At 41.0% G+C, this 24,073-nt stretch overlaps 1 protein-coding gene across 1 annotated transcript; it reads left to right on the top strand.

The window, feature by feature from the left end:
• Nucleotides 1–3,871: 3,871 nt before the first annotated feature.
• On the top strand, nucleotides 3,872–23,778 carry rab3ab (RAB3A, member RAS oncogene family, b). Its single transcript, XM_076724926.1, has 5 exons — nucleotides 3,872–3,943; nucleotides 14,776–15,000; nucleotides 18,720–18,838; nucleotides 19,672–19,796; nucleotides 20,014–23,778. Exons 2-5 carry the CDS (start codon nucleotides 14,776–14,778, stop codon nucleotides 20,202–20,204), a joined length of 660 nt encoding a protein of 219 aa, XP_076581041.1. The 5' UTR covers nucleotides 3,872–3,943; the 3' UTR covers nucleotides 20,205–23,778.
• Nucleotides 23,779–24,073: the final 295 nt, after the last annotated feature.

The following is a 24,073-nucleotide window of genomic DNA, read 5'->3' as shown; positions in this document are numbered from 1 at the left end:
TTTTTTTCCATCCAAGTCCTGTAGGAAACACATTTATTCTTATTTATATGCACAACACAAGCACTGACACTGACATATGTATACCAAATTATACATTCAATTTTACAATTATTTCTCTACTTGTTCAACGTCCCATGAAAAAAAAAAAAAAAAAAAAAAAAAAAAAGTCTACTGTGAGCAGAGTTGTGTCGAAGTTTATATTAACATTTGACAATATTTGTCTCCCTTCAGCTCCCTGAATTTGACAACCTGATATCTGTGCTAAGACTGATAACAACCTTACCTGAGCTCTTTCACCATCACGCACAGGAAACACTGTGATTACGGGACAGAGCACTCCCTCACAGTGAAGCAGATTTCATCACACGAACCGTTTAACACAGACTACATTAAATGTGTGAGCGCCACCTGCTGGTCTGGAAGAATCAACTGTCAGCGCGAGCAGACAGCAGCATTGGCCTGTAACAGAGGAGGCTGCAGGCGGCTGTAGGCGCTGGTCGGCAGCCCGAGGACCGCATTGCCTGGACCCTAGTTTTTTCGCGACAGCATCATCTAGCGACGTGGATGATCTTAAAAAAGTACAACCAATGCAGTGTTCCCCCTGAAGAATCAACTGTCAGCGCGAGCAGACGGGAGCAGCATTGGTCTGTAACAGCGTTGCTGGGACCCTCGTTCATCGCGACAGCACCGCCTGGCGACGTGGATGAACACTCAGTTCCAGTTTTTAGCACTTGATAGCTTTCAGTACTTGATGCTACAGAGACATTTTGGTTGGTACAGAAAAATGGTTGAGAGTATCCATACTGAGTCTTATGGTCTAAAGAATTCTGGTTTTGGCTTCTGATATTCCCATAGTGTAGCCTTACGAGAATCATCCATATTATATCATCACCTGCTTTGTAAATGAAATACAAAAAACAATTATGCATACGTAAAGATTATAGGTACACAGAGATTTTTTTTTATTTCTGCATATATAAGGAGAATGTGGGGCATTAAATTACAATAGACAACAAATACAAATACAGTTGCTATATATGGTATGTTAGCTTTTGACTGATTAAACTGATGTTACTGAGTAAACTGTGAAGCTGTCTAAATACTGCAGTCACAGAACTGTAGTTGTAGGTTACATATGTATATTTTTACTGTTAACAGCTGCCTGCTTCCATTAATGAGTGGTTGTCCTGCTCTGAGCTCGCAGATATTAACTGTAGGATTAAGTTTAGTGTGGGCACCATTGTGGTCTCACAGTTCCACCTTGTGGCAGGGTTAGACATTAAGGTAACTCAATCCAGGCAACCCGTTTGTCTTTCAGTTTAATATGTTGAATGTGTTCTGTGGGGGTTTTTTTCTTCATTTGTTTGTATTCTTCCCTTTTCACAAACAACACAGACAGTCCCGAATACAAACGTAAACTTCAAACAAAGCTATTCCTATCCACCCTGTCAAGTCACCTATTCACCAATAAAGTTTTCTAACTGGAACTTCTTGACTATCTGGGATTTGACCAGTGACTTCAGTGGTGGGTGATGATTTTCCAGATTTTCAAGTGTGTGAGAGAAGACACAGTCAGCCATTGTCTTTCTTTTATGGTCCTTGGAGCTGGATCTCCATCTCACCACTGATGAGGATGCCCGAGTTACCAGAAGAACAGCACAGAGTGAGTCTAAGGAGTCAGTCCTCCCTCCCCACACATCTGAAGGACTATGACCTCTCAGGTTTTCACAGGCCTTCTAACCCTGTTCAGCAGAACGAACAGGAAACTGATGAAGAAGAGGGCAGACTGCGCACTGAGTGTTCAGCATCACCCGCCAGTCCAGAAAATTTCCTGTCTAAACAGTGGACGGTAAGGGAGCAGTAAAGATAAAGAGGTGAAGATGCAGGATGATAGACTTCACCATCAGAGTGAACACAGTCAGCTCAAGCTGGAGCAGCTCAGCTCTCACAGCTGAAGGATTATGCACCCAGACCAGGACAAAACCCACAAGTTCACTCCCGACTGTCAAGCCCAGAAGCTGGACAGAAGCCCACAATTCCTGATATGAGCCACGCAAACCCCAGAGGATGCAACTGTATGGGAATTGCTTGAGACAATCTTCTTCCTCTGGATGCTCAGAGAGATATCAAATACTCAACAACAACCTCAAGGCTGATGAGGTACTACTGATTGCTAAAAGCTACAGTAACTCTGACCATCCCAGCAAACCTTCAAGGGATGTTTCCTAAAGGTCCCATGAAGGTTGTGTTATTAGAACCTTGAAGAACGTTCACTGAAGGTTCTCTGGGGGTTGTAATCTCTATGTTCCCCCAAGTCTTGACCTGAATAATGAATTCTGAGACAGTTCACGTTTACTGCTCTTTAATGCAAAAGAATGTGTGTATACTTCTAAAAGATAAAACAATACGAGTTATTGAAAACAGCTCACTTATAATAATGGAAAAGCAGTCCATTGCCACAGATATTCAGAAGCCATTAGCTTGGCCACACACACAATCTTATGAACTAGGCATGTCTCCACATTGCTCCAGGCCGGGCTGGCTTGTGTTCCCCACAAACACTTTAAAGCGACAAGAGTCTGACTGGATCCAGACAAGGACAGTTGTGAAGTCTGTCCACATAAGCACTCTGGACACCTCCAGCTTGAGTTCTCAGATTAGCAGGTTTGCAAGCTGAGTGCCAGTGAGGGCAGCACACACCTCCAACCGTGGAATGGAAAGCTCGCGTTTGAGGCCCTGGGGACTGGGATGTCCTGAAGAACATTTGCACATCCACAAATGCAAGCAATGGATCAACTGTTAAATGGAGTAGCAGCTTAAATTTGAGCAGACAAAACTGTACTGTCCACAGCTGAATCAGTGGCAGCGCTCCTAATGGCTGGGACCCCAAACAATGTATCTCAATCTATCGCTCTACAGTATATCTTCAGAACATGACCAAAACAAATCGCACTTTTTGGTTTTGATAGATGTCTTATTGCTTTACAAAATTAACATTATAATGGTTATAATCTCATGATAGATATAGTACGGCATTACTTAATACAGTGACAGTCATTTTAATCCTTATATTGTATAATATTCCTATAGGCTAATATTAATAGGTTTTTGTATTGATATTATTACAAAATCCATCATAAAACCAGTGTCTGTTACTGTGTGGAAATGGCAGCAGTGGTTACAGATGACCCCCTGATTAATAATTCAGTCTCTCCGGCAGCGCTAATCAATAATAAATGACAGGTTGAGTATTTGAGGCGGAGTGCTTCAGGAGTTTAATACGACGCGGTTCTGGATTCGTCAAACCGGTTGTCAATCTTCCCTTCGGCCTCTAAAATACCGCCCACCTGTCGTTCATTAATGTGGCTGCGTAAAGATGGCGATTACAGAAAGACCGGAAAATTATGTCTCTTTCAAAATAAAATAGTCCAATCGCTCCAATCGATCCAATTCAATTTAGCGAACGCAATCGAGTGATGTCACTTGAGTCAGCATCCGAAAACTACACGAAACCGGTAAAAATAAATAAATAGAAATAAAAATGTGGTGCTGTGGAGTTGGTTGATTGCCTTACCAGACCACTGCGGCTTGCCTCTAAAGGAGAATTTTTTTTCAGAATCATAACTTTGTTGGCTCAAGAATTTTGACAGGAAATTTGACTGAAGACTCTATAAGCTCACATTTTGAACTGAGTTGAAATGAGCATGCATTTTAATTATCTTATTTAAAAAGAAAAAACAAACAAACAAACAAACAAACAAAAAAACAATATATTTTCATTCCAAATCTCATTTTGAGCTATGACAAAAAGTTCATTTTCAGCTGCTTTTATTTTGGAATTCATACCCGGATGTTGTGTTGTGTAACCTTTGTAACTTGACAGTGGTGCTGTTTCTGCGGGTGCTGGACGCGGTGGATAGCAGCCGGATAGAAATCTATAAAGGTGGGATTTCTGTCTTTATTAAGATATAACATGGACACACATCGTATCTTTAATATACTGAATCCTCAAATGATTGTTTATGAGCGCTTATGTCTAAATATTAAGTAAAGGATGTCAAATTTAAGAACCTTTGACATAAGATGCCTGCTGTAGAACAGCTGTTTCCATTGTGAAAAGCATTAAACCGTATTAGCTGCATAAAATGCGAATTTATTCGTGTTATCTGTGCGGATGGGTGTGAAGGCTACTGGTTTATTGGATCTCTGGTTTGACTCAGGGCCTGTCCTGCAGGAAAAGGCGTTTCACACCGTCCGATGGTTTAAATTGGGAAAATGGGTCTAAATGGGTCCGAGGAAGGAACAATAGAATAAAAATCCAATCGTAGAAAAAACGAGAGTAATCAGTGTAGTTTTGAAACGCATACGTATAATCATCAGTAATTTCTAGTAATATTTTGATGGTTATTATCATGAAATAACCTAAAGTCACCAGTGAGAACCATGAACTCAGTATTAGTCTAAATATCTGCTTGATTATTGGGATATTATTGGAAATTAATATATTAAATGTTGAGCCATATTGAGGGCTGTTATGTTTCAGTGGTAGGGTAAATCATTCAGTCCTAAACCAATCAGATCTCGGTCAATGAATTGACACATCAGCAGATCCCAGAAAACAGAAGAAAAAAAAAAAAACGTAAGAAAAAGAAAGGAACTATGTATTATTGACTGACTGGCAGTGCCCAGTGAGCATAGCTGTGCAGCACACACACAGAGGAGGAAAATGTCCAATATGTCTATAAATGTTCCCAGTTTCTTAAATGTTAGCTTCATGAATGGATATTGGTCACATGAAAACAACCACTTTTTGGTCCGAATTTGTGAATTTTGAAGCAAATTGAATCTGAACAATTTGAGTCTATAGATTAAAGGGTGTGTGTGTGTGTGTGTGTGTGTGTGTGTGTGTGTGTGTGTGTGTGTGTGTTTTAAAGAGAGAGACAGACAGATCATGCATTGCCTTTCATCTACCCTCATCTACTGTCTTCAGAGCATTACAGCATTATACAGTATTGAAAAATGTATAATAATGTAATTATTGATTCACTCTAGTCAGTCAGCAGTTTGCTTTGGCCTGTTAGACTTAATCAGCATAATACAACAATACAAAGAGCTATGCAGACAGTAAGTCCTGATTGTGGTGCTTCAGTTTTTGGTTTTACCTGCAAAAACAACAAAGTTTCGTGTGTTTGAATGTGTCTGAATGTGAGCCGACAGTCTGCACTTCCTCCGCTGACAGTAAAGTTGCTGCCGTTAAACCCAGAACGCAAGACTGATGCATCTTATGTCTCTCCTGGGACAACATGCGTCCATGTTGCCTGTAACAAACACTGCAGAACCTCGTTACGTTGGGTCAATGTCTTTTATTGCATCTCACATATTAGTCAACCTGTCAGCGTTATGAGTTTCTGAGAAATGGACTGAACGTTCAGATTTTTTTCCTAAATGAAGACATTTCATACCTTAAAGAACTGCTGCCGCTGAAACAATTGGTTCCAGTGGAGATTTTTATTGCCTCCTGATGGTCCAAAGCAGCTTCAGAGGCTTTGACACACTCATGAGAAAAACCAAAGATCTCTGAAAGGGAACCATGGAGTTCTTGCGGGTTTTAGAGCATCAACAAGCTAAAATATAAGCACACCATATTAGCTGTCAACAGTTTTTATGCCCAAACTGTTTTAACAACTAGAACTGATTGTTAAAAAGCGACATCAAAGCCCATACCACCATGTGGGAAGTTTAGAAAGAAAAAAGTTTAGCTATTACTACAGCTGATTTTTCATTTTTAATCAACATGTTTTTGAAAATCGAAAGAATAGATGCACAGGGGTTTAAAAACAGGGAGTAAATTTAAACAGGTCTCCAAACAGAGACAGACACATCCAAAACGTCCTGGATTCACCTGCAGACTCACCAAAGCACATCTCCCACATCCTGACTGCTGCCCTCTCTGCTTTCTGTTTGCAGTAGAGAAAAAAAAAAAGAAGAGATGCTATTTTTAGCCTCCCCTCCTCTCATCTGCATCCCCACGCTTCCTAGAAAAGCAGACACGTGATTGGAGGAAAAGGGGGAAAATGCCGTCTCAGGCAACCTGGCAGCAGGACAGCAGCTGCTTAAAAGCGCTGCTGCGTTATTGAGGAGACGTCTTCTCTGTTTTAGTGCACTGCTAGTTGAAAGCTGTCTGGTAATGCGGTGATAAATGACGACTCAGGTGAACTGCTGGATGGAGTCAACCCCGAAAGGACGTTAGGTTGATCTGAATTATGTTTGTACATGAATCTGACCAGTTTGTGTTTCGCTGATCCAGTTTTAGTGTCCCGCTTTTCCGCCCCGATCAGAAGACAAAGTATGTAGAAGAAGTATGTAACACTGAATATTTTTTAATATTTTGGCATCACAAACACTGAATACTTCACATTTGTTTAGCGTAGGAAGAGAACAGCACAGCAGACAGTGAGAAAAGAGGCAAACACTAGCAGTTTGCCAGAGGGGTCAGAGGTCAAATGGCTGCTGAATTCACTTTTAAACAACAGCAATAACCCACCCCCCCAAAATCACAAAATTGATTGGAGTTTTACAAGCCTCTGGTCGAGTGTAAACTGCATTAGGCTCGGGTGGTTTAGAATGGGAACGTCCTATTTCATCAGAGCTTGAATCGTGCTTGATTCAGTCTAGATATTTTTAAGTTGAGATTTATCTTCCTGCTTGTGTGATTCTGGGTGTGAAAACATCATTTTCATGTTTGTTAGTACATCTTTAAACCTTTTATACTCTCTCAGTCTGTTCACAGTTTGGAGTTCTTCCTCCTGCTGGTCAGTTTACAGTTTGCAGAGCAGTTTAAAAAGCATTTTAATAAATTGCTTAAGTACCCAGGCAACTATTTTGATGTATTAATACAGTATGGTACTGGATACTTTAATGCTGTTCTTGGTCCAGGAGGAGATCATTTCAACTATGTCATATATTGTTTGGAAGTTTAATCCAAACAAGACATCTTCTATAGTTTTGTGTGTCAAATCTTAATCTGAAAAGTAAGTAGTAGAGTAGAAGCACACAGGAGCATAAAGTGGCGATACTCAAATAAAGTACAAGTACCTCACAGTCATTAAATACCATTCTTGAGTATATGAACAAGATGAATACTTGAGTAAATGTACTGAGTTACTTTCAACCTCTGTAAACATCTTATAAACCCATGAGATCACCCCACCACACCCTTCAGTAAAATGCATTTTAAGTGAAACTCCAACATGCCGTATGCTCTCTGAGTGTTTACGTCTGCCAAGTGCAGCTGAAGACACCTCACCACACCCCAGTTGATTCAGCAGCTTTCTCAATAACTGTCTTTAAGCAGGAAGGTGTTCAGATGATCTGGGATCAGTGGAGGATTAGCTGTCAGTCTGCAGGAAGCCACCCAATACTGATTGAATGAGCCCGAGGAGTCGGCTGCAGCAGCACTTAGCTCTGCATCAATCCAGCTCCTGGAGGACGTCAATCTCCTTTAGGTGACAGGTTTAGAGGAGAGCTTGATGATGTCATCATCCAGCACAGACACTCACAACTCTTAGTCATGATTGAATTGATAAAAATACATCACTTCCCCCTTCCCCACATTTAGACAAATGCTCACTTCAGTGCTTTATATGATCTAAGAACCTCGTTATTTTCCCTTCTGTGATGTCACATTTTAGTGACTCAACCTTACCTCACAAGCGTATATAAAAATCTAATGTGGTGACTTTAAGATATCTGGACGACTCAGTGAGGTCAGAGATGTGGATTCATCAGCTCTCTCTGCCTACAAAGACCTCAATATTCAAAGCCTGATTAAAACCATGTCCCTGCTCCTCCATGATGGAAGAGCTGAGTTTTCCTCAGCAGCTAGTCTCAGTGTCCATTTCAAATCATGTCTCTCCAGACATTCAGTCTCGTCTCTGGATCCTTTTTCTAGTCATCAAACCATGGGAGATGATTGTAATCTCAAATTCAATTCAGTGGTTTTAGTGTGGCTGGAATAGTGTGATTGTGACATGTGTAGAGATTTTAGGAACTATAGATTACAGGAAATCCAAAAACAATATCAATCAATATTACTACAGCAAAACACTACTGTTATTTTTGTATCAGGAACCCAATCCTTTATTTAGACCCACAAGTGTTGTCGCGCCTGACAGACAAATATAATTTAGGATGACTTTGTTGGTTAAAATTAGATTTGAGATGTGTTTAGAGATATCTGTCAAATGTTAAATTTGAGGACAAAAAGGACAAATAGACAGCAAGCTCAGAAAATAAGAAATAATACAGAGAAAATAATGACGTGTGTATCAAATTGTTACCACAGTTACTTTCACTCGTGACATACAAAGTGTCTCTTTATGGGACAGGTTGAGCTGAAACGATGAGCTAATTAATCAATAAGCCGAGTCATTTTTTTAAGGAAAAATACCAAGAAAGGATTTCGTGAGTTTTTCTGTTTCATATAATTTTATACTGGATGTCTTTGAGTTTTGGACTGTCGGTCAAACAAAACAAGACATCTGAAGACGTCCCCTCGGGCTGTAGGAAATGGTGATCTTTACTGTTTTCTGACATTTTAAGAAACAGTTGCACTCTTAGAAACAGGGCTCATAGCTCAGGGGTTAGAGTACTGGTCTTGACCTCTTGTCCAGATAGAGGCTGTTAGTTCAATGTTATTACACATGAGATTTTTACTTGTTGAAGTGTCCTCAAGCAAAACTCTGAAACTTAATTTGTCCCAAAGGTGTGTAAATGAAAAAAAATCTAAGTTGCTTTGAACAAAATAATGAAATAAATGTAATGTATAGTCCACTGCACAGCTAACAAACCCCTGAGCTATGGAAGCTCTCACAGCGCGGCACACCTGACCTGTAACTTTGCTCATAGGCAGTTTACAATGGAGGCCAAATGAAAGCAGCAGCAACATCCTGCAGCCTGAAAGGCATTTGCATAATGAGAATTTGTTAATTACTTTGATATTAAGCGCATAGGCCTCAGTCTGTAAGCTCCTGTATCAAATTAGAGTTTCGTGAAGGTTAAGCCAACTCTCGTCACCACTGCTAATCTCTGAGACGCAGAGGAAAGGCTGCAGAGATCTCACCACACCGTCACATACAGCAGACACTCAGCCAGCAAAGTCTGTGACAAGGTTTGACGAGATCCAGACTTCCAACAGTGGCTGTTGATTTTTAACCTCCTCTAATCGCTGCTATTAATAGCTGTCACGTGCTTGCATTTCATTTGTAGGTATCAAACCAGCACAATGGTCAGAACAAGCCCAATAAAGAAATGTGAGGAGAAGAACAGAGAAATAATGGTTTAAAGGGCAGATATGGACTGCAGCGAGTAATGGTAATGCACAGAAAGAGGTGACCCTGCATTCACCATGAAAAAGCAAAGGCAATCAAAAGGCTTAGAGTGAAAGTACATTCAAAACTGACTGTAAGAACTGGGCTTGAACGTCTGTTTCTAAGTTTAACACTTGGTCTTATTTCCTAATGTGCTGTGACTACAAAAGCGCTGACTCAGCTGAAAGAAACTCGTCGATAAAAAGCACATGGGCTGAAATACCTGCCGAGCTGAGTGGACACTTTGGTGCAACAGTAACACGAGTAGATACATTTTTAATAAGGCTGGCCGAAGACGAAATTGAACACCAAACCCCGACTGTGATCAATTGAGATCTCACTTCCAGCAGCCAGAGGAACAATCTTTCCCACGTTTTAGATTTATGATGTTTTGGTTTGCAGGGACAAATAGAGTAGTTCAGTGGTGACATACAGATGGACGGAAAATTAAAGATGTCTTAGGTCTTTTGATGTTGACATTTTGCTATTTAAGGCGCGTCATGTCTTCACACTTAACGTCATTGTATAGTATTTTGATCAAGCATCCATACAATTGTAATAATGTAGTAGTTGTTAGTATTTTCTTTCACTGATATCCTGGACAATCAGTTAAAAGTAGTGCTACATTTGGATGGAAACTAATAATATCCCATTCTCTCCTTCACTCTTCAGTCTGAAAGCATCACATTAGCAAGATAACATTAGCTACATTCAGCTAGCTCCACAGCAGCTGCACCTGGCAGTTACTGGGTGTAAATATTCAGTAACAACAGTCAATACATAACAATTTTGTGTGATGCAACCTTTTCTAAATCAGTGATGCGTAATTAGTAAATGCTTAAGTTATAGCTAGGGTAGGTTTGAAGCTAGTTCAGCCAGCACCCACGCTCTTGACCCGACTGAACGCCTGTGTTGAACAGAAGTCTTCACCACCGTCAATAAAAAAAGGAAAGAATAGTGTTGAGTTCACAGCCTTGAATTTATGCCAAGACGCCTGTGGGTTGATACCTCAATAAGAATGTGTTCTTTTCTCCTTTTAACACGTCAAACTCCTAACTAAAATAGCTGAATATGATAAAACATGTCTTCTTCTCTTTCCCCGCTAAGAGAATCCATAGATAATCATGTGGCATTAGCTCGTATGTGTATGCCGCCCTTCGTATTGTTGGACTGTTGAATTGTGTGATTGCGGTCTCTCCTGTCCCTCCAGTGTTTGTTAAAGGTGAGAAGAGAGGCACCACTGAACCATCTGTCCTTAACATTTTGCAGAATTTAGCCCGCTGTTTGATAATTGTGGGTCAGTTCATTCACTGAGGACCCTTCAACATCTGTGTTGGTGTGGATTACGCTCTCACCCTCAGTGAGTCACACTGCAGTTCACTTCACTGCAGAGCATTGAGCCTAACACTTTCAGTCATTTAAAAGGCTCAGTTGAATGTCAGTCAAGTTCAGCAGCATTGTTTTATGATAGTGACCACAAAGTGACTCTTAATAACCCTGAATGTTCATTGTAAATCACACAATCTTTTGAAGGAGCTCCAGGCTGCAGATTTGTGAGGAATTATTGACGTCACAGGCGGAGCAGAACTTATCGTCAACCAAATATAAATCGACAACCATGCTGCTGCGTTTTCAGATGGTCTGAAATCAGAGGCCTGAAAAAATCCTCTTTGCGCAAATAAGAGGAAAAATGATCAAAACCATTTTTGTGTGATTTCTGCCTTCCTTATTCTTTTTCATTTCCTGTTTGAACTCCACTTGTTATGTGGGCTGTAACAGGTTTGGTGGTAACTTTAACTCATATCTTTAGGCACCTGTTCTGCCGCTTTGCATTAAAAACCATCAATGTGTTGAGGAAGGGTCTGTGCTTCTTCATTATTTAGCAAGCATCTCTGTGTAAACCGATAGGCCGCAGCTCTGAGGAGGGTGCAGTTGTTTTGTTTGTGCTTTATTCCCTGAGAGTTCTCGTGTTCCACTGCAGCCGAGTCGAGATAACAGTCTAAATATAGAGCAGGGTGCAGGGACTCTGAGGCCTGTGGGCTCAAGTCATTGTGCTCTTAAGAGTTTGGAAGGTTTTCTGCATCCTTTTAGCCTTTGTAGCTCTGAATTGTCGTAGCCCAGTGGTAGCAAGTGCAGTTGCATACCAATAAATGTTGCGAGTTTCAGTCACGTAACTGATGTTTTTTCTATTGAAGCTGGAATTTAACTGCCGGAATGCCTCTTCAGAACTGCTTGTTGGATGCTTGAATAGCCTCGGACGCCCTCACACCTTTCCAACGTCAGATCAGACGGGCTGCATCCAAGCATTTCTGTAACCTTCTGAAATTGATGCTCAAAAATTCACACCCACTCAATGCAGTGACTGACCTCACACAAACTCTCTTTTTTCCTTCTTTACACAACTATATCTGTCACTTTTCACATGGACAACCAAGGTCAACAATGTGGACATCTTCCAGGAGAGACTGTCTGCTATTTTGCCGTTATTTAAACTATATGACATCTCCCCATCTCTATGACCACTGGCCGTTCCCCTGCCTTCCTATCTTGATTACCGATGTTGCTGGACAACAAGTCGTAAAGAACTAGCTTTGTTCAAACATAACCCGACCCTTGTGCCTTTGTGAGGACACTCAGAAACGTGTCAGTAATGTGCAGTAAGGGGTGTTATTGGTAGCCATAAGCTTCAAAGGTTTGCAGAGAAGCCAACATGACCACCTCCCAAATTTCACCAATGCATCATGCAGACCTGCACATGAGGCATCAACGTTTTACTCACCACAGTTCTAGAGATTTATGAACTTTACCAAGAGCAAAGTCAATGTGGCCAAGCAGTGTGAGGCTCGTACAGTGTTAATAACAGGAATCTCCAAATGAACCCAATCAATAATAAGCACAGAAAGTAGTCCCTTGGAATTCATTAAGAGCATGCAAACTCACAATCCACTGACTGTGAGTTTGCATGCTCTTAAATCTAAAGTTACCACTGTCATATACTTACTTCTTAGTGGTGTCATTGTTGGTGTCAGACTACAGTATGTCTCTCCTTGACTGTAACTTCAGCTTTAAGCATGAGACTCCTGGCATGAAGGAGCTGTCAGCTTTTGCCGGCTAAAATAACCCTCTCACAGCGCTTATTGATAACAGAGACACAGATGAACAGATGTTAAACTGCACATCCGGCAGGTGAATGTCAAACTCCAAACTGACTTGGACTTGGTGCTCGACTTGCAGCTGCTTGTGCAGTGAATTATTCCTCTCACATACCTCAGCTGATTGTGACCGATTGAGCAATTTGCCTCCAACATTTCACCAAACTGAGACTCAGATGGGTTGTCTGGTTTCCCCTGACACTGCAATATGCTGCTTTGATTAATTACCATGAAGCAAATGTGCAGTGTTTAAGCTTCACTAGTTAATCACAATTGTCTATTATGCTGAGTCTAACAGATGCTGACAGAATCCCATCTTTTGTCCAAACATTCATTAAGTATATGACCTGATATGACCTCTGCATATTAAAATGTCTCTGCTGTTTTCTTCAAGGAGTGTCTTGGATTTAATATTATTAAAGTGTGTTTTTCACTTGTGACTTTAAAGGAGATGGTCATTAATTCAGAGAGGGCAGATTGCCTTTGCAAACAAGCACCAAACCCTTGCTTTCTGTCCACGCCTCCGTCAGGAGGTGCAGAAGTACCTGGATGGAGGCTTGTGGCACTCTGCTACATACCACATCTGCCCCTAAATCAGCAAACATCTTTCATCGTCTTGGTAGTTATTTTCTCAGTTAATCGCTTAATGTTTTTCTGCATAAAATGTGTAAAATGTAAGAATTTCCCACTGCTCAAGGAGTTGTATTCAGATACCTGGTTTTCCGAGCCTGAATATATTCTGTTTTCTATCATTTATGACACAGAAAGCAGCAAATCTTCACACTGGAAAAGCTGAAACTAGAAAATTATGAGCATTTTGCTTGAAAATGACAATCAACTATTAAACTAGCTGACTGGTAACTCAGTTGTTCTACACCTCATTTTTTCATTACCCACAGTAAACATGTAGTTTTCTTCAAGCTTTAACCTTTTACTAACAGATGACTGATTGCAGATATTCTTATGTTCTTAGTCAATTATATCTATATCTGTATATCTAGAGTATATTTTTGTAGCTTTTTGGGATTGGATTGCATCTTTGCTCATGTTTTCTGCTAATAATGTATTATTTTAGTATTACAGTATTGTATAGTATTTTTCCTTTAAAAAAACAGCACCTACATTAGTACAGATGTACAGCATAGATAGTGGAATTATATCTCTAAGCCTGACAGAGTGTTAAAAGAGTGTGGATCAAACAGAAAATTCAAATTTGTACTTTCAGGAAAGGTCACTGTCATCTATTTTTAAAGCACTGCCACCAGAGCTGTAGTGGGCGGGGTGCGACATCCTGTGTGATCTTCATCCTGACCATCACTTAAATTCATGCACGCAAACCACAGTACAATGAGCGCAGCATATTCTAGTGCAAGTTAAATTGTGCAGCATATTACAATTGTAAAACTAAAATCACATATGAGGATGCAACTGTGAGTTTGGTGTGCACTGTATGACACAACAACAGCATTACGCACAGCGAAAACAGCAAAATGCTCACCTGAAACCGGATTAAACACATCCAAAAGCTTTCTGCACAACTTTAGCGACTCTACATTCAACCCGCAGAGTTATGCACAACTTTTAAACAGCATTATACACACCGAAGAGCAATATTTACCGTAGTCACATTTCATCACTTTCAGACAAAGCCAAACAAAATAGCAGCTCAAAGTCATGTTTTCGCATTTCAACATGGCAGCACTATGGGAAATCTTGCCATGTTGTGTAATTTAAATGACTGAAATAGACACCACAGGCTAAATGGAATTAGATGAAAGTCCCTGTCTCACTTTTTGGCACCAAACTCGGCAGCAACATCTGTGCAATTCATCTTGGATGCAACATCCTCTTCAGTGGATAAAATAACGAGCCCACACAGTCTGCACAGTCTGCCCCGAGACACAAGCGGTTCATTTCTTTTAGCTTTGAAATGTTGTCAGACTCGTGCGTTTGTGTAAAAGGTTTGTGGAGAGCAGTGAGAGCCCAACCAACTGTGATGTTAAAATAGTCTGTTATGTAGGCTCTGGATTCAGGGCAGACTCATCTGGGACATTAACCCAGGAAGCAATAATCACACAGTTCTTTGTTTTTTCATGGTACCTTTATTTTTACTGGGCAGACAGGAAATGTACTTTGAATTATGTTGAGTTACAAAAACCTGCATTGTGAGACCCGTAAGAGGTGTGAGGCCTTGTACACTTGCACCACAGAGGTCACATTAAAGTTTTACTTCTTTCCTTCGCCTTGGTCCACAGATGGCCTCAGCAACAGCGACATACGGGCAGAAGGAGTCTTCGGACCAAAACTTCGACTATATGTTCAAGATCCTCATCATTGGCAACAGCAGTGTGGGCAAAACCTCCTTCTTGTTCCGCTACGCCGACGACTCCTTCACACCAGCCTTTGTCAGTACGGTGGGCATCGACTTCAAGGTGAAGACCATCTACAGGAATGACAAGAGGATCAAATTACAGATCTGGGTAAGACATCTGTGTTGACAAAGTAAATTGAACTAAGATCCATAAACACACACAAGCTTATTGACCAAACTTTCTGAAGTTGTCAGAGGTTTTGTGCACTGCTATGGCTGCAAAGGTGAAGCTTACAGACACAAAATGAATTCTGGGTATGCTTCAACCAAAGTGCATGCTACACAGCTGAACAATGCCTGAAACAGTATTATGCAAACTGTCCTGAGTTTGTAGTAAACACACACACAGCGCCGTCTTCTCTGCACCCTGCGTAGAATACAGTGGAATAATGGAATACAATAAAAGTAACAACAAGAGACCAAAACACAGCGAGTAACACTGACATGCCTTGAGGAACAAACACTGTGGTGTTTTTATTGGGATGTTTTCTTGAATCAGACATGTGTTGGCTCTTGGGGGTTCCACAGTAAACACAATCATAGAGCAAAGAAAGACAAGCTGTGAGAGCAGACTCCCTGAGCTGCAGGAAACAATCATCACATCATTTCCACCTTTACCACACGTTCTGCAGCAGGCAGAGCTGTGATGGTGAGCACAGCATTATGTGTGTGTGTGTGTGTGCGTGTGTGTGTGTGTGTGTGTGTGTACGGCTGTCTCTGTTGTCAGCCTTTGCCATGTCTTGCCTCTGGTAAGGAAGACACGATCAGCCAATCAGAGCATGAGAAACGAATGACTGGGTGCTGCTCTCCCCTCCCCCATCACTACACATCTATCCCTTCCTTTCCCCGCACACACACACACACACACACGCACACAAGCAAACACACTCTTGCACACTCACACACACATACATGAAAATCCCATCCCCCACCATTTCTCTCAGCTGGGACTCTACTAGAGTAAAAATGAAAATGGTTTTGAATCATGAGCTCAGAAATCAGCACACAGTATGTATATTAATCTCAGTTAATCCCATTTCTACAGACTTATATGAATATTTTCTCGCTTGAAATGGTGTTGGATTGGACATCCTTTGTTTTTTTATATGGCTACGTTCATACTGTGTCATTTTTATGTCATTGATTCACTTGATTATTGTTTGAGTGATAAACATTTAGTCTATAAAATGTTGGAAGTAGTAAAGAAAATGTCCATCTCTATGTCTATGTCTCCAAATTTCTTAGTTTGTCCAATCAACAGTCTTAAACCCAAAGATATGCAATCGCTGATTATATATAACAGAAAAAAGTCTGCACATTCTCACCTTTCAGATGCTGGATAGAGCAAATGTCTAGAAATGACTGAAGTAATTAACTGATGATCAAAGTCACTGATGAATTGTTTCAATACAAATCAAGTAAGACACAATCACTTCCCTTGTTTAACCATCCATTGATAATGCCACAGAACATTTGTGCCCTTTGTGCCCCCCTCACTACACACCAGTTTTTCAGCTCTTATTTTAGAAAACTTCTGAAATCTCGATTTGCTTTCTTTCGGGTTCCCTCCTCCTCCACCTCCGCCCATGCAGCGCCTGCGTCACCATGTTCCAAGTTCCTATCTCACAAAGTCTGCAGTCTGTATCTCAGTTTTGACTCGTGTTTCATTGAATTAAATCAAACTCTCTTGCGAAAACACAAGAGCGGAGAAGCAGGGAAGAGGCTGAATGAGGGTTTAACTGTCTAACAGCACCGTCAAGTGTCAGAAACAACTAAAACTTAGTTCACCTATATTGCACTATTTAAAGTATACAGAAACTGTTCAGTACTAACTTCAGTAATAATTAGAACACATATAACATGTGATAACAACATAACAACAACAACAGCAATTTTATGAGCTTAAGTGGCTGCTTCAGCCCAAATATTTAAAAATGGCTCAATGACTTTTCTTCCTGTCTTTTCTCATGTATTCATGTCAAGTTTAAGCATCTTTTAATTGTGCATACAAGCTGTTCGCTCATCTAAAATCTTCACGACTTTAGCTGCTTTCAGGGCTCACGGTGAAAGACAAGTACTCCAAAGTGTCCATTACGTAACGGCACTCAGTGCTACCTACACTGGTGTTTTAGGTATAGAGCTGATGCTCTCACCCTGAGCGTCCTGCAGCACTCTGAGAGGGTGAGCAGGATGTAAACTGCAGAACATTAAAACAATATGGAGTTACAGCTGTCTAAAAATAGACGTCATACAATATTCTTGTGACCTGAGAATGATTGTGTGTGACTGATCTGCTCGATCAATCACATACAAGTATGTCTGTGTACAATGTGTCTGTGTACACTGTGTATTTGTGTGTAGAGGTTTCAGTATAAATGTAAGCCTCCAGAACATTTAATAACAGGTAGATAATAGGTATGTATTTGCTGTGTGTGTAATAATAATAGTAAAGACAGCAACCTTTTTCTTTAAGTCCCCCTATTGAGCATTGATAAGCAGCATAGAAATCATTTGATAGATAAATGGTGTATAACACTCTATAAGTAAGTTGTAAACACCAGTATACAGTATGTAAATACTGCACCACTAACTGTTGTGTTACACCAAAAGCTGCTCGCTCACAGGAGAAGCACTGATTGTAAGTAGCTGCACAATAGCTGCACTTGCTCCTCTGATCTTCACACTGACTGCAGAGTGATGCAGTTGGACCAGAAGCTGCTCAGCTCAGAGAGAGAGATGCAGAAACACTGGGCTTTAATTCCCTGAGCGTTCATTCAGGCTGACTCTGAAATTCAACCTCACCTGGGTTTGTGTCCAAGGAGAGAGATAGCGAGGGAGGGAGAGGCAGACTCACAGCGAGCTGATGAAGTGTTTCCTGCTGGCAGATTTAATAAACCACGGGAGGCCTTTTAATACACTGGTTTTACTGGAGCACATGGGATCAGTGCGTCAGTCTGACCTTTGATGTGTGTGTCTGTTTGTCTGTGTCTCATCTTTAGACTCAAGTTCTGGTGCATCTGCAGTTGTTAAACATTTGAATACGTTTCTGAATCTTTTGCACTGTGCGCCCACACTGCTAAAAAAAAGCAATCTAAGAACAGCTCATTACCACAATCTGCAAACTATCTGCTCTGATAAAAACACGCTGACATCACAGTGTTTCGTTTGTCATTTCATGATGTCATTTTTCTCTGTATGTGCACTTTGGGTTTCATCAGGATTGCAGATCTTCTGCACAGGATTCTAGCTAATAAGGAGTGGATCCACTGTTAGCCAAGGATTGTGTCTTTAAATTCAATCACAGGTTGTATTAAAAAGTAGAAAAAGTAGTATTCAGTGACTCAAAAATTTTCTGTGGCTACTAAAGGTGTTAATCGTTGCACACAAAAGCTTTCATTAAACAGCTGGAGACATAAATAGCCAAGTGAAACACTATCTGGCTCTTTGTCATTTACCAGTGGGCGTTGGAGCATCTCTAGTCAGATTCCTGGGCTGAAACTAAACACTGTGTTCAGCTGAATTACAATGATTACAATGCAATACAACAATATAATCCTGATGTATAATACAAAGTATTCATCTTTTAGCTATCACAACCTGAATTAGAATCACCTGTGGTTGCACGGTGCGTTTGCAGTTCATTGTGGAGAAGCACATAAGGGCTTATGCCAAATGTCTGACAAGAAATTAGGAAAAATGACCATGTAGACTGCGCCATGACCTAAAAGTTTACCCTCAGCCTAATCTGTGAGAAATGTCTGTGAGTAAATAGTAAATAAAAGCTCCCCTCTCCTGAAACTGTTGCTGTTTTCGTTTTTTCTCATCCAGGACACTGCAGGTCAGGAGCGTTACCGCACCATCACCACGGCCTACTACCGAGGAGCCATGGGCTTCATCCTCATGTATGACATCACCAACGAGGAGTCCTTCAACGCCGTCCAGGACTGGTGGGTGATTGGCTCAGGCGTGTGTCACCTGGCTAGAGTGTAAACTGACACCACAGAGCTTTAGCTGTGGGAGGGAGCGCTGTGTGGGCGATGGATCAAGTGGAGTCTAGATAATCAGCACCAGTGTAGAAACAGATGAAGAGATACTGTTGACTGATGAACAGAGCAGATGATCCGGCTCAAGTTTCTGCACGTACTGTTTGAACAGTCCACAGCTTCCTCTGAGTCTGCAGCAGAACCGGACGCTGCTGCGATCATTGTCTTCGATCCTTTTTGACTCTGTGTGTCATCTCTGCTGTAAAGCTACTCTCATTGTCCTTGAAAAAAGGCTTTCTAGTTTATCCTGATTCCATTTTGTCTACTCTACTACAATATTTTAAAGTCAAAGTTTTTCTTTCACTGTCCTTAAGTACAGTACTTGAGTAATTGTACTTTACTTTCCACCACTGCCAATGAGGTCTGCTGAGGCAGAGCTGCTGCCCAATGCGCACACAGGTGTGCAAGTGTGGTTTGTTGTGCAATATTTCAACACAGTATTCGTGTTTTGCAATTTCTGAGACCACACCTGAGAATCAGACCATCATTCGTGTTATAACACATTTCATATTCAGTCTGGCAGTTCCAGTTCTCAACTCTCATTTTAGATGTGAAACAAAAGCCACATTTAGATTTTATTTTTCAGGCTCAGAGTTTGTAACTATGTTCAATCACTGTGATCCAGAAGGTGAAGTTTTCCGCTGCTGTAATTCAGACTTCAGGGCGCATTCAGCTGCAGCGCGATCACAGGCCTTGAGTTTTCCTCTGTGACCACTGCTGGGTGTGTTGGTTCCCAGGTCGACTCAGATTAAGACGTACTCGTGGGACAACGCCCAGGTGCTGCTGGTAGGAAACAAGTGTGACATGGATGACGAGCGAGTGGTGAGCGGAGATAGAGGCCGGCAGCTGTCCGAACACCTTGGTGAGTCTGTGGTCTGTACACACACTCACACACACACACACACTCGCACTTCACATGTATGACACCACAGTGATATTACACCATGGAGACAAGCTGCTGCCATGCTTAAACCTGCTCTTCACCAGGTGTACTCTCTACTGCATCCTCACCCTAAACTTAACAAATGCACAGATGACCACGTCCCCTGACCTTCTCCTGCACCCTATTTCCTGTCCAGGTTTTGAGTTCTTTGAGGCCAGCGCCAAGGACAACATCAATGTGAAGCAGACCTTTGAGCGCCTGGTCGACATCATCTGCGAAAAGATGTCTGAGAGCCTGGACGCCGGAGATCCCGCCGTCACAGGGGCCAAACAGGGGCCCCAGCTGACAGAGCAGCCCGCTCCTCCTCACCAGGACTGTGCATGTTAAAGCTGACTACTTCCCCATACCCTGTTCCTCCCTCTTCCTCCATGTCCTCCTTCAGCTGGACCCCAGGGCCTCTGGTCCATGCTCCATCACCCCTCTCACTCACTGTCCTTCTCTCTTGATTGTTCTTGATTTCCAGATCTTTGGCTGAGGGGCTCAAGAACCAGGATGCTAAGTGTCTGAAATGCTCTGAGACATTTGTGGAATGGTGCTTGAAGTGTTTGTTTCTGGTTCCTCCTCATAAAGGAGCTAAAAGGTGTCAGGTTTCCTTGATCAGTGCGGGTGTTGGTCTGATGCCAAAGCAAGTTCAATCAAACAGGAGTGTTTCAGACTCTTAGCAGCCCGGGTTCTTGAAGGTTCGCGACCCATCCTCTGTTGTCTCCCTGTTCTTCAGTGTGGTTACAAGAAGGATTTGACGGCGTCCATCCTCAGAGTGCCATTTAAATCCTTCCAATGTTTACAGCACTTTGTTTCATGTCAGTCAAATGTCAGCCTCAGATATGGTGACCAAGAAGGCCGCGGCGGAGGTAATGAGGGAGGGGTGATCCAGCTGAAATCTGCTCCATACTGATGTGTTACATTTCTTCTATGATTCTCTGTACGCACAGAATCAAACAGGATCTGTGTGTCATTTGCTGTCTCACCTGGTATCTAAACATGGATATTTCAGGCAAGTGTTTTGTTTTCATTATTCATCCTTTCATTTGGCCTTTTTTTTTTTATGTTTTTACATTTCTTTTTTGTATTCTGGTGCCCCATTTATTCTTTTCATACATTAAACACTGGGTGGGGAAAATATGAACAAGATAGAGCTAAGTAAAAAAAAAAAAAAGAAAAAAAAATAGGAGACGCATTTTATTTAAGTCTATTTATTTCAAATGTACATATAAATGTTGTGCAATATATATAATATCTACAGGTATGCATTTCTGGAAATGAATTTTAAAAGGAATGAAGTTCTATGAGGATAGTATCAAATATAGGAGATCTGTGTTATAGGGTTTGTTTGGATGACGTGTGGCAGCTCCTCCGTGAGTCGTTTCATTTTTTCATCAGTTTCATCATTTGGTCTTATGCTGCTTTCCAGAGACGCTGCAAAATCAGAAATTCAAACATCCTGCTGAGGAAAAAGATGCAGTGGAATGACCCTTTGAGTCTGAAACATGTTTGTCATCCTCCAAATCCACTCAGTGTGATTTCCAGCTCTGCTGCTAATGAAGAGAAGCATTTTGAAATGGCTCTAATGTTTTGATGCTTCTTGTCCCAACAGCCTCAAGACGTTTTTGTTCCTGCTGTCACTAACAACTAAAAAATTGAAGGATATTTGAAAAGCATTTTGTGCAGCTCAGTTGTGCTTGTTAACAATGACACCTACTGATATTACACTATTTTACAAATCCTGCTGGTGTCTCTTGAATGCAGCAGACTTTTCATTTTCCATCTCCCTGATAGCTGTGCAGTTAACCACAGCCACTTTATCAAATATCAAATTCTGCTGCAACAATAATCATGCAAACAGTTCGTCATTATCTAAAACATGATCGAATGGTTTTGGAGGATGCAAACAATTATGATTTTTTTTTTAGTTTAGATAATGTTTAGATAATTTTCTATGGTATTTTGCCATTATCTAATAGATTGACCCAAGAGAGTGAAAATCAGGGGAGAATAGGATGACATCTGACATACAGTCAGTGCCCAGTTTAAACAGGCACATTGGTGCTACATGGCAGAAATCGTAGATCACCTGGCCACTAGGACAGACAGGTTTGGTTTTAACATCACTGAAACTACTGGCAGTCTCTTACCGAATAGTCAAAACTGAAGTTGATTGGCGATTGACTGACCAGCACAGTCACTACAGGAACTTCTTGGTTATTAGATTCCAGCCGTGTATCTTTAAATCACACTAACAGCTGTGAAGATGTCTTTGGTCTACTTTGCACTGAGGAGGACTGTATTGAGGATCGGTCATGCGACGTGTTTGTTGTTCACATGTTCAGCCATTCATGAGTTTAACAGCATTCCTTTGAAACGTACATTTGATGGTACTGGAAGGACCGGTTGGCAGTGTTCATGTCATTTATGCGCTGATCTCTTTTACTACACGCCAATACTCAGCAATTTAACATTTCCTTGCTTAGTGACAAACAGCCCTTAGTAAGACTTCTTCAGAATCAGTATTACAGAGTCTGTTTGTGTGTACTATTATCTCCAGTGCTCAGTCTTCAGGTGAAGTACGGACTGTTTTAAAGTCAAACAAGCATTAAACAGCTGCAGGCTGAAAATGTTCACAGGCCAAGTTGTTGTTGAGTTTCTACAACTACCAGGCCAATGCAGGAACGAGACATTCTGCTCTGAGGTTTTCTTGGTTCCAACACTGTGTAACGACGCCACATCTCTGCTAACAGCTGCTTTAAGTCTACAGAGCATCACTCCCTCTGGGCATACATTATCCCTCTTCCACCAAACACACACTAGTCTTTTTACACTTATTTTAATACAGTTTCCACAGTTAAAACTGGTTTTCCGAGTATTCCTTCTTTCCACTTCACCAAAGATTGCTGTAGGAGCAGTTCATCTTTTTTTTTTTCTGTAGGATGCCAGAATGAGCTGTGTGACCAGTTTTAAAAGTTTAAAACTGTAATAAAACAAGTTCGGCTCGGTGGACCGAAAAGAACTCTGGTTACTTAGAAATACTTTTCTCATTGTTATTCCAGACTTGCTGTTGTTTCCTGTAAAAACAGAGGTAAAGAGGATAGCACCTGTGGACTGAGAGGGCAGAGCACTGTAAAAATCATTGTGGTGATCAAAACCATGGACTTCATAAAGTCACTGGCTTTGACTATATAATTAAAGCAAATCTGAAGCAGAAAAGCATTTATTTTGAGGGTAACTGTTACATTATTTAACTGTCATGAAGAAATGTAGCATTCAAACCTGAACCACTGACTATTAGTTTGAGAGAAGGAGACCCTGAGTCAAAGTGTCCCCCCAAAGTCAAGGGAGAGATGATCACGACAAACCCTGAGACGTTTTTGAGCCTGCGTATGTTTTACTTCTCACTGGTTGTGACTGTTGCTTTTTCAGTAAAATCCAAACTTTTAAACTGTTCTCCTTTCTAATATGTCTTCCTCTCTATATAAACCAGATCTGTAAATACTGTACCTTTGAGTCATATGTGTGGATTGTGTTGTATCGACTCAGGCTTGCAACAAAAAAAAGAAAAAAAAAAAGAGGAAAAAAGTCAACGGTAACAGTAAAAACCTGAAAACCCCAAAAGAGCCATGTTGTACTGTATCTGCATTAATTTCTAGGCCTGCTTGTGAATGAATGTGTCACTCTGTTACAAAGCAATACACACCACAGTATCTACACAAAAAAGAAATGCCATCAAGCTTGGTAGAGGTTGCCGACTTTAGATCTTCTACTAGCACGCAGAAACATGTACTTTCTTTGGTCTGGTATCACTGCCTCTTCAAATCCTCCTCAGTTTGGGCCATTAAGATGAGAGAATATGCTGTGGATGTTTTTATCTGTACTTTGTGGTAAAACAATAAAAAGTTACTAACAATCAGTTGATTCTTGCTTTTGAAGATTTTGTACCTTTGGGGGTGAGATGGGTACAGCTATTAAAGATATGCACTAACTTAAAAAACCTTGTGCTGCCTCATAAATGCTGTTTTTACCCAGACAGTGAAGTTGAGGTCCAGGTTTATTCAAAGCAATCTAATGTTTTGGTGTTATGAAAGCTCAGTCATCTACTTTTGGCAAAAAATTGTCATTCTGGTGACAAACATGTAGCTGCTTGTTGTCCCAGCAGCCTCAGGATGTCACTGTTTCACTTATCATTAGCAGACAATGTAAAATAT

Source organism: Chaetodon auriga, chromosome 3 (genome assembly GCF_051107435.1).
Source record: "Chaetodon auriga isolate fChaAug3 chromosome 3, fChaAug3.hap1, whole genome shotgun sequence".
NCBI classification, from domain to species: domain Eukaryota; kingdom Metazoa; phylum Chordata; class Actinopteri; order Chaetodontiformes; family Chaetodontidae; genus Chaetodon; species Chaetodon auriga.
This window is presented reverse-complemented; position numbering and strand designations above follow the sequence as displayed.

Coding starts and splice junctions, on each gene's coding strand:
- rab3ab (XM_076724926.1), top strand. CDS start 14,776: ATGGCCTCAGCAACAGCGACATACGGGCAGAAGGAGTCTTCGGACCAA. Junction 15,001..18,719: donor GGATCAAATTACAGATCTGG/GTAAGACATCTG, acceptor TTTCTCATCCAG/GACACTGCAGGTCAGGAGCG. Junction 19,797..20,013: donor GCAGCTGTCCGAACACCTTG/GTGAGTCTGTGG, acceptor TTTCCTGTCCAG/GTTTTGAGTTCTTTGAGGCC.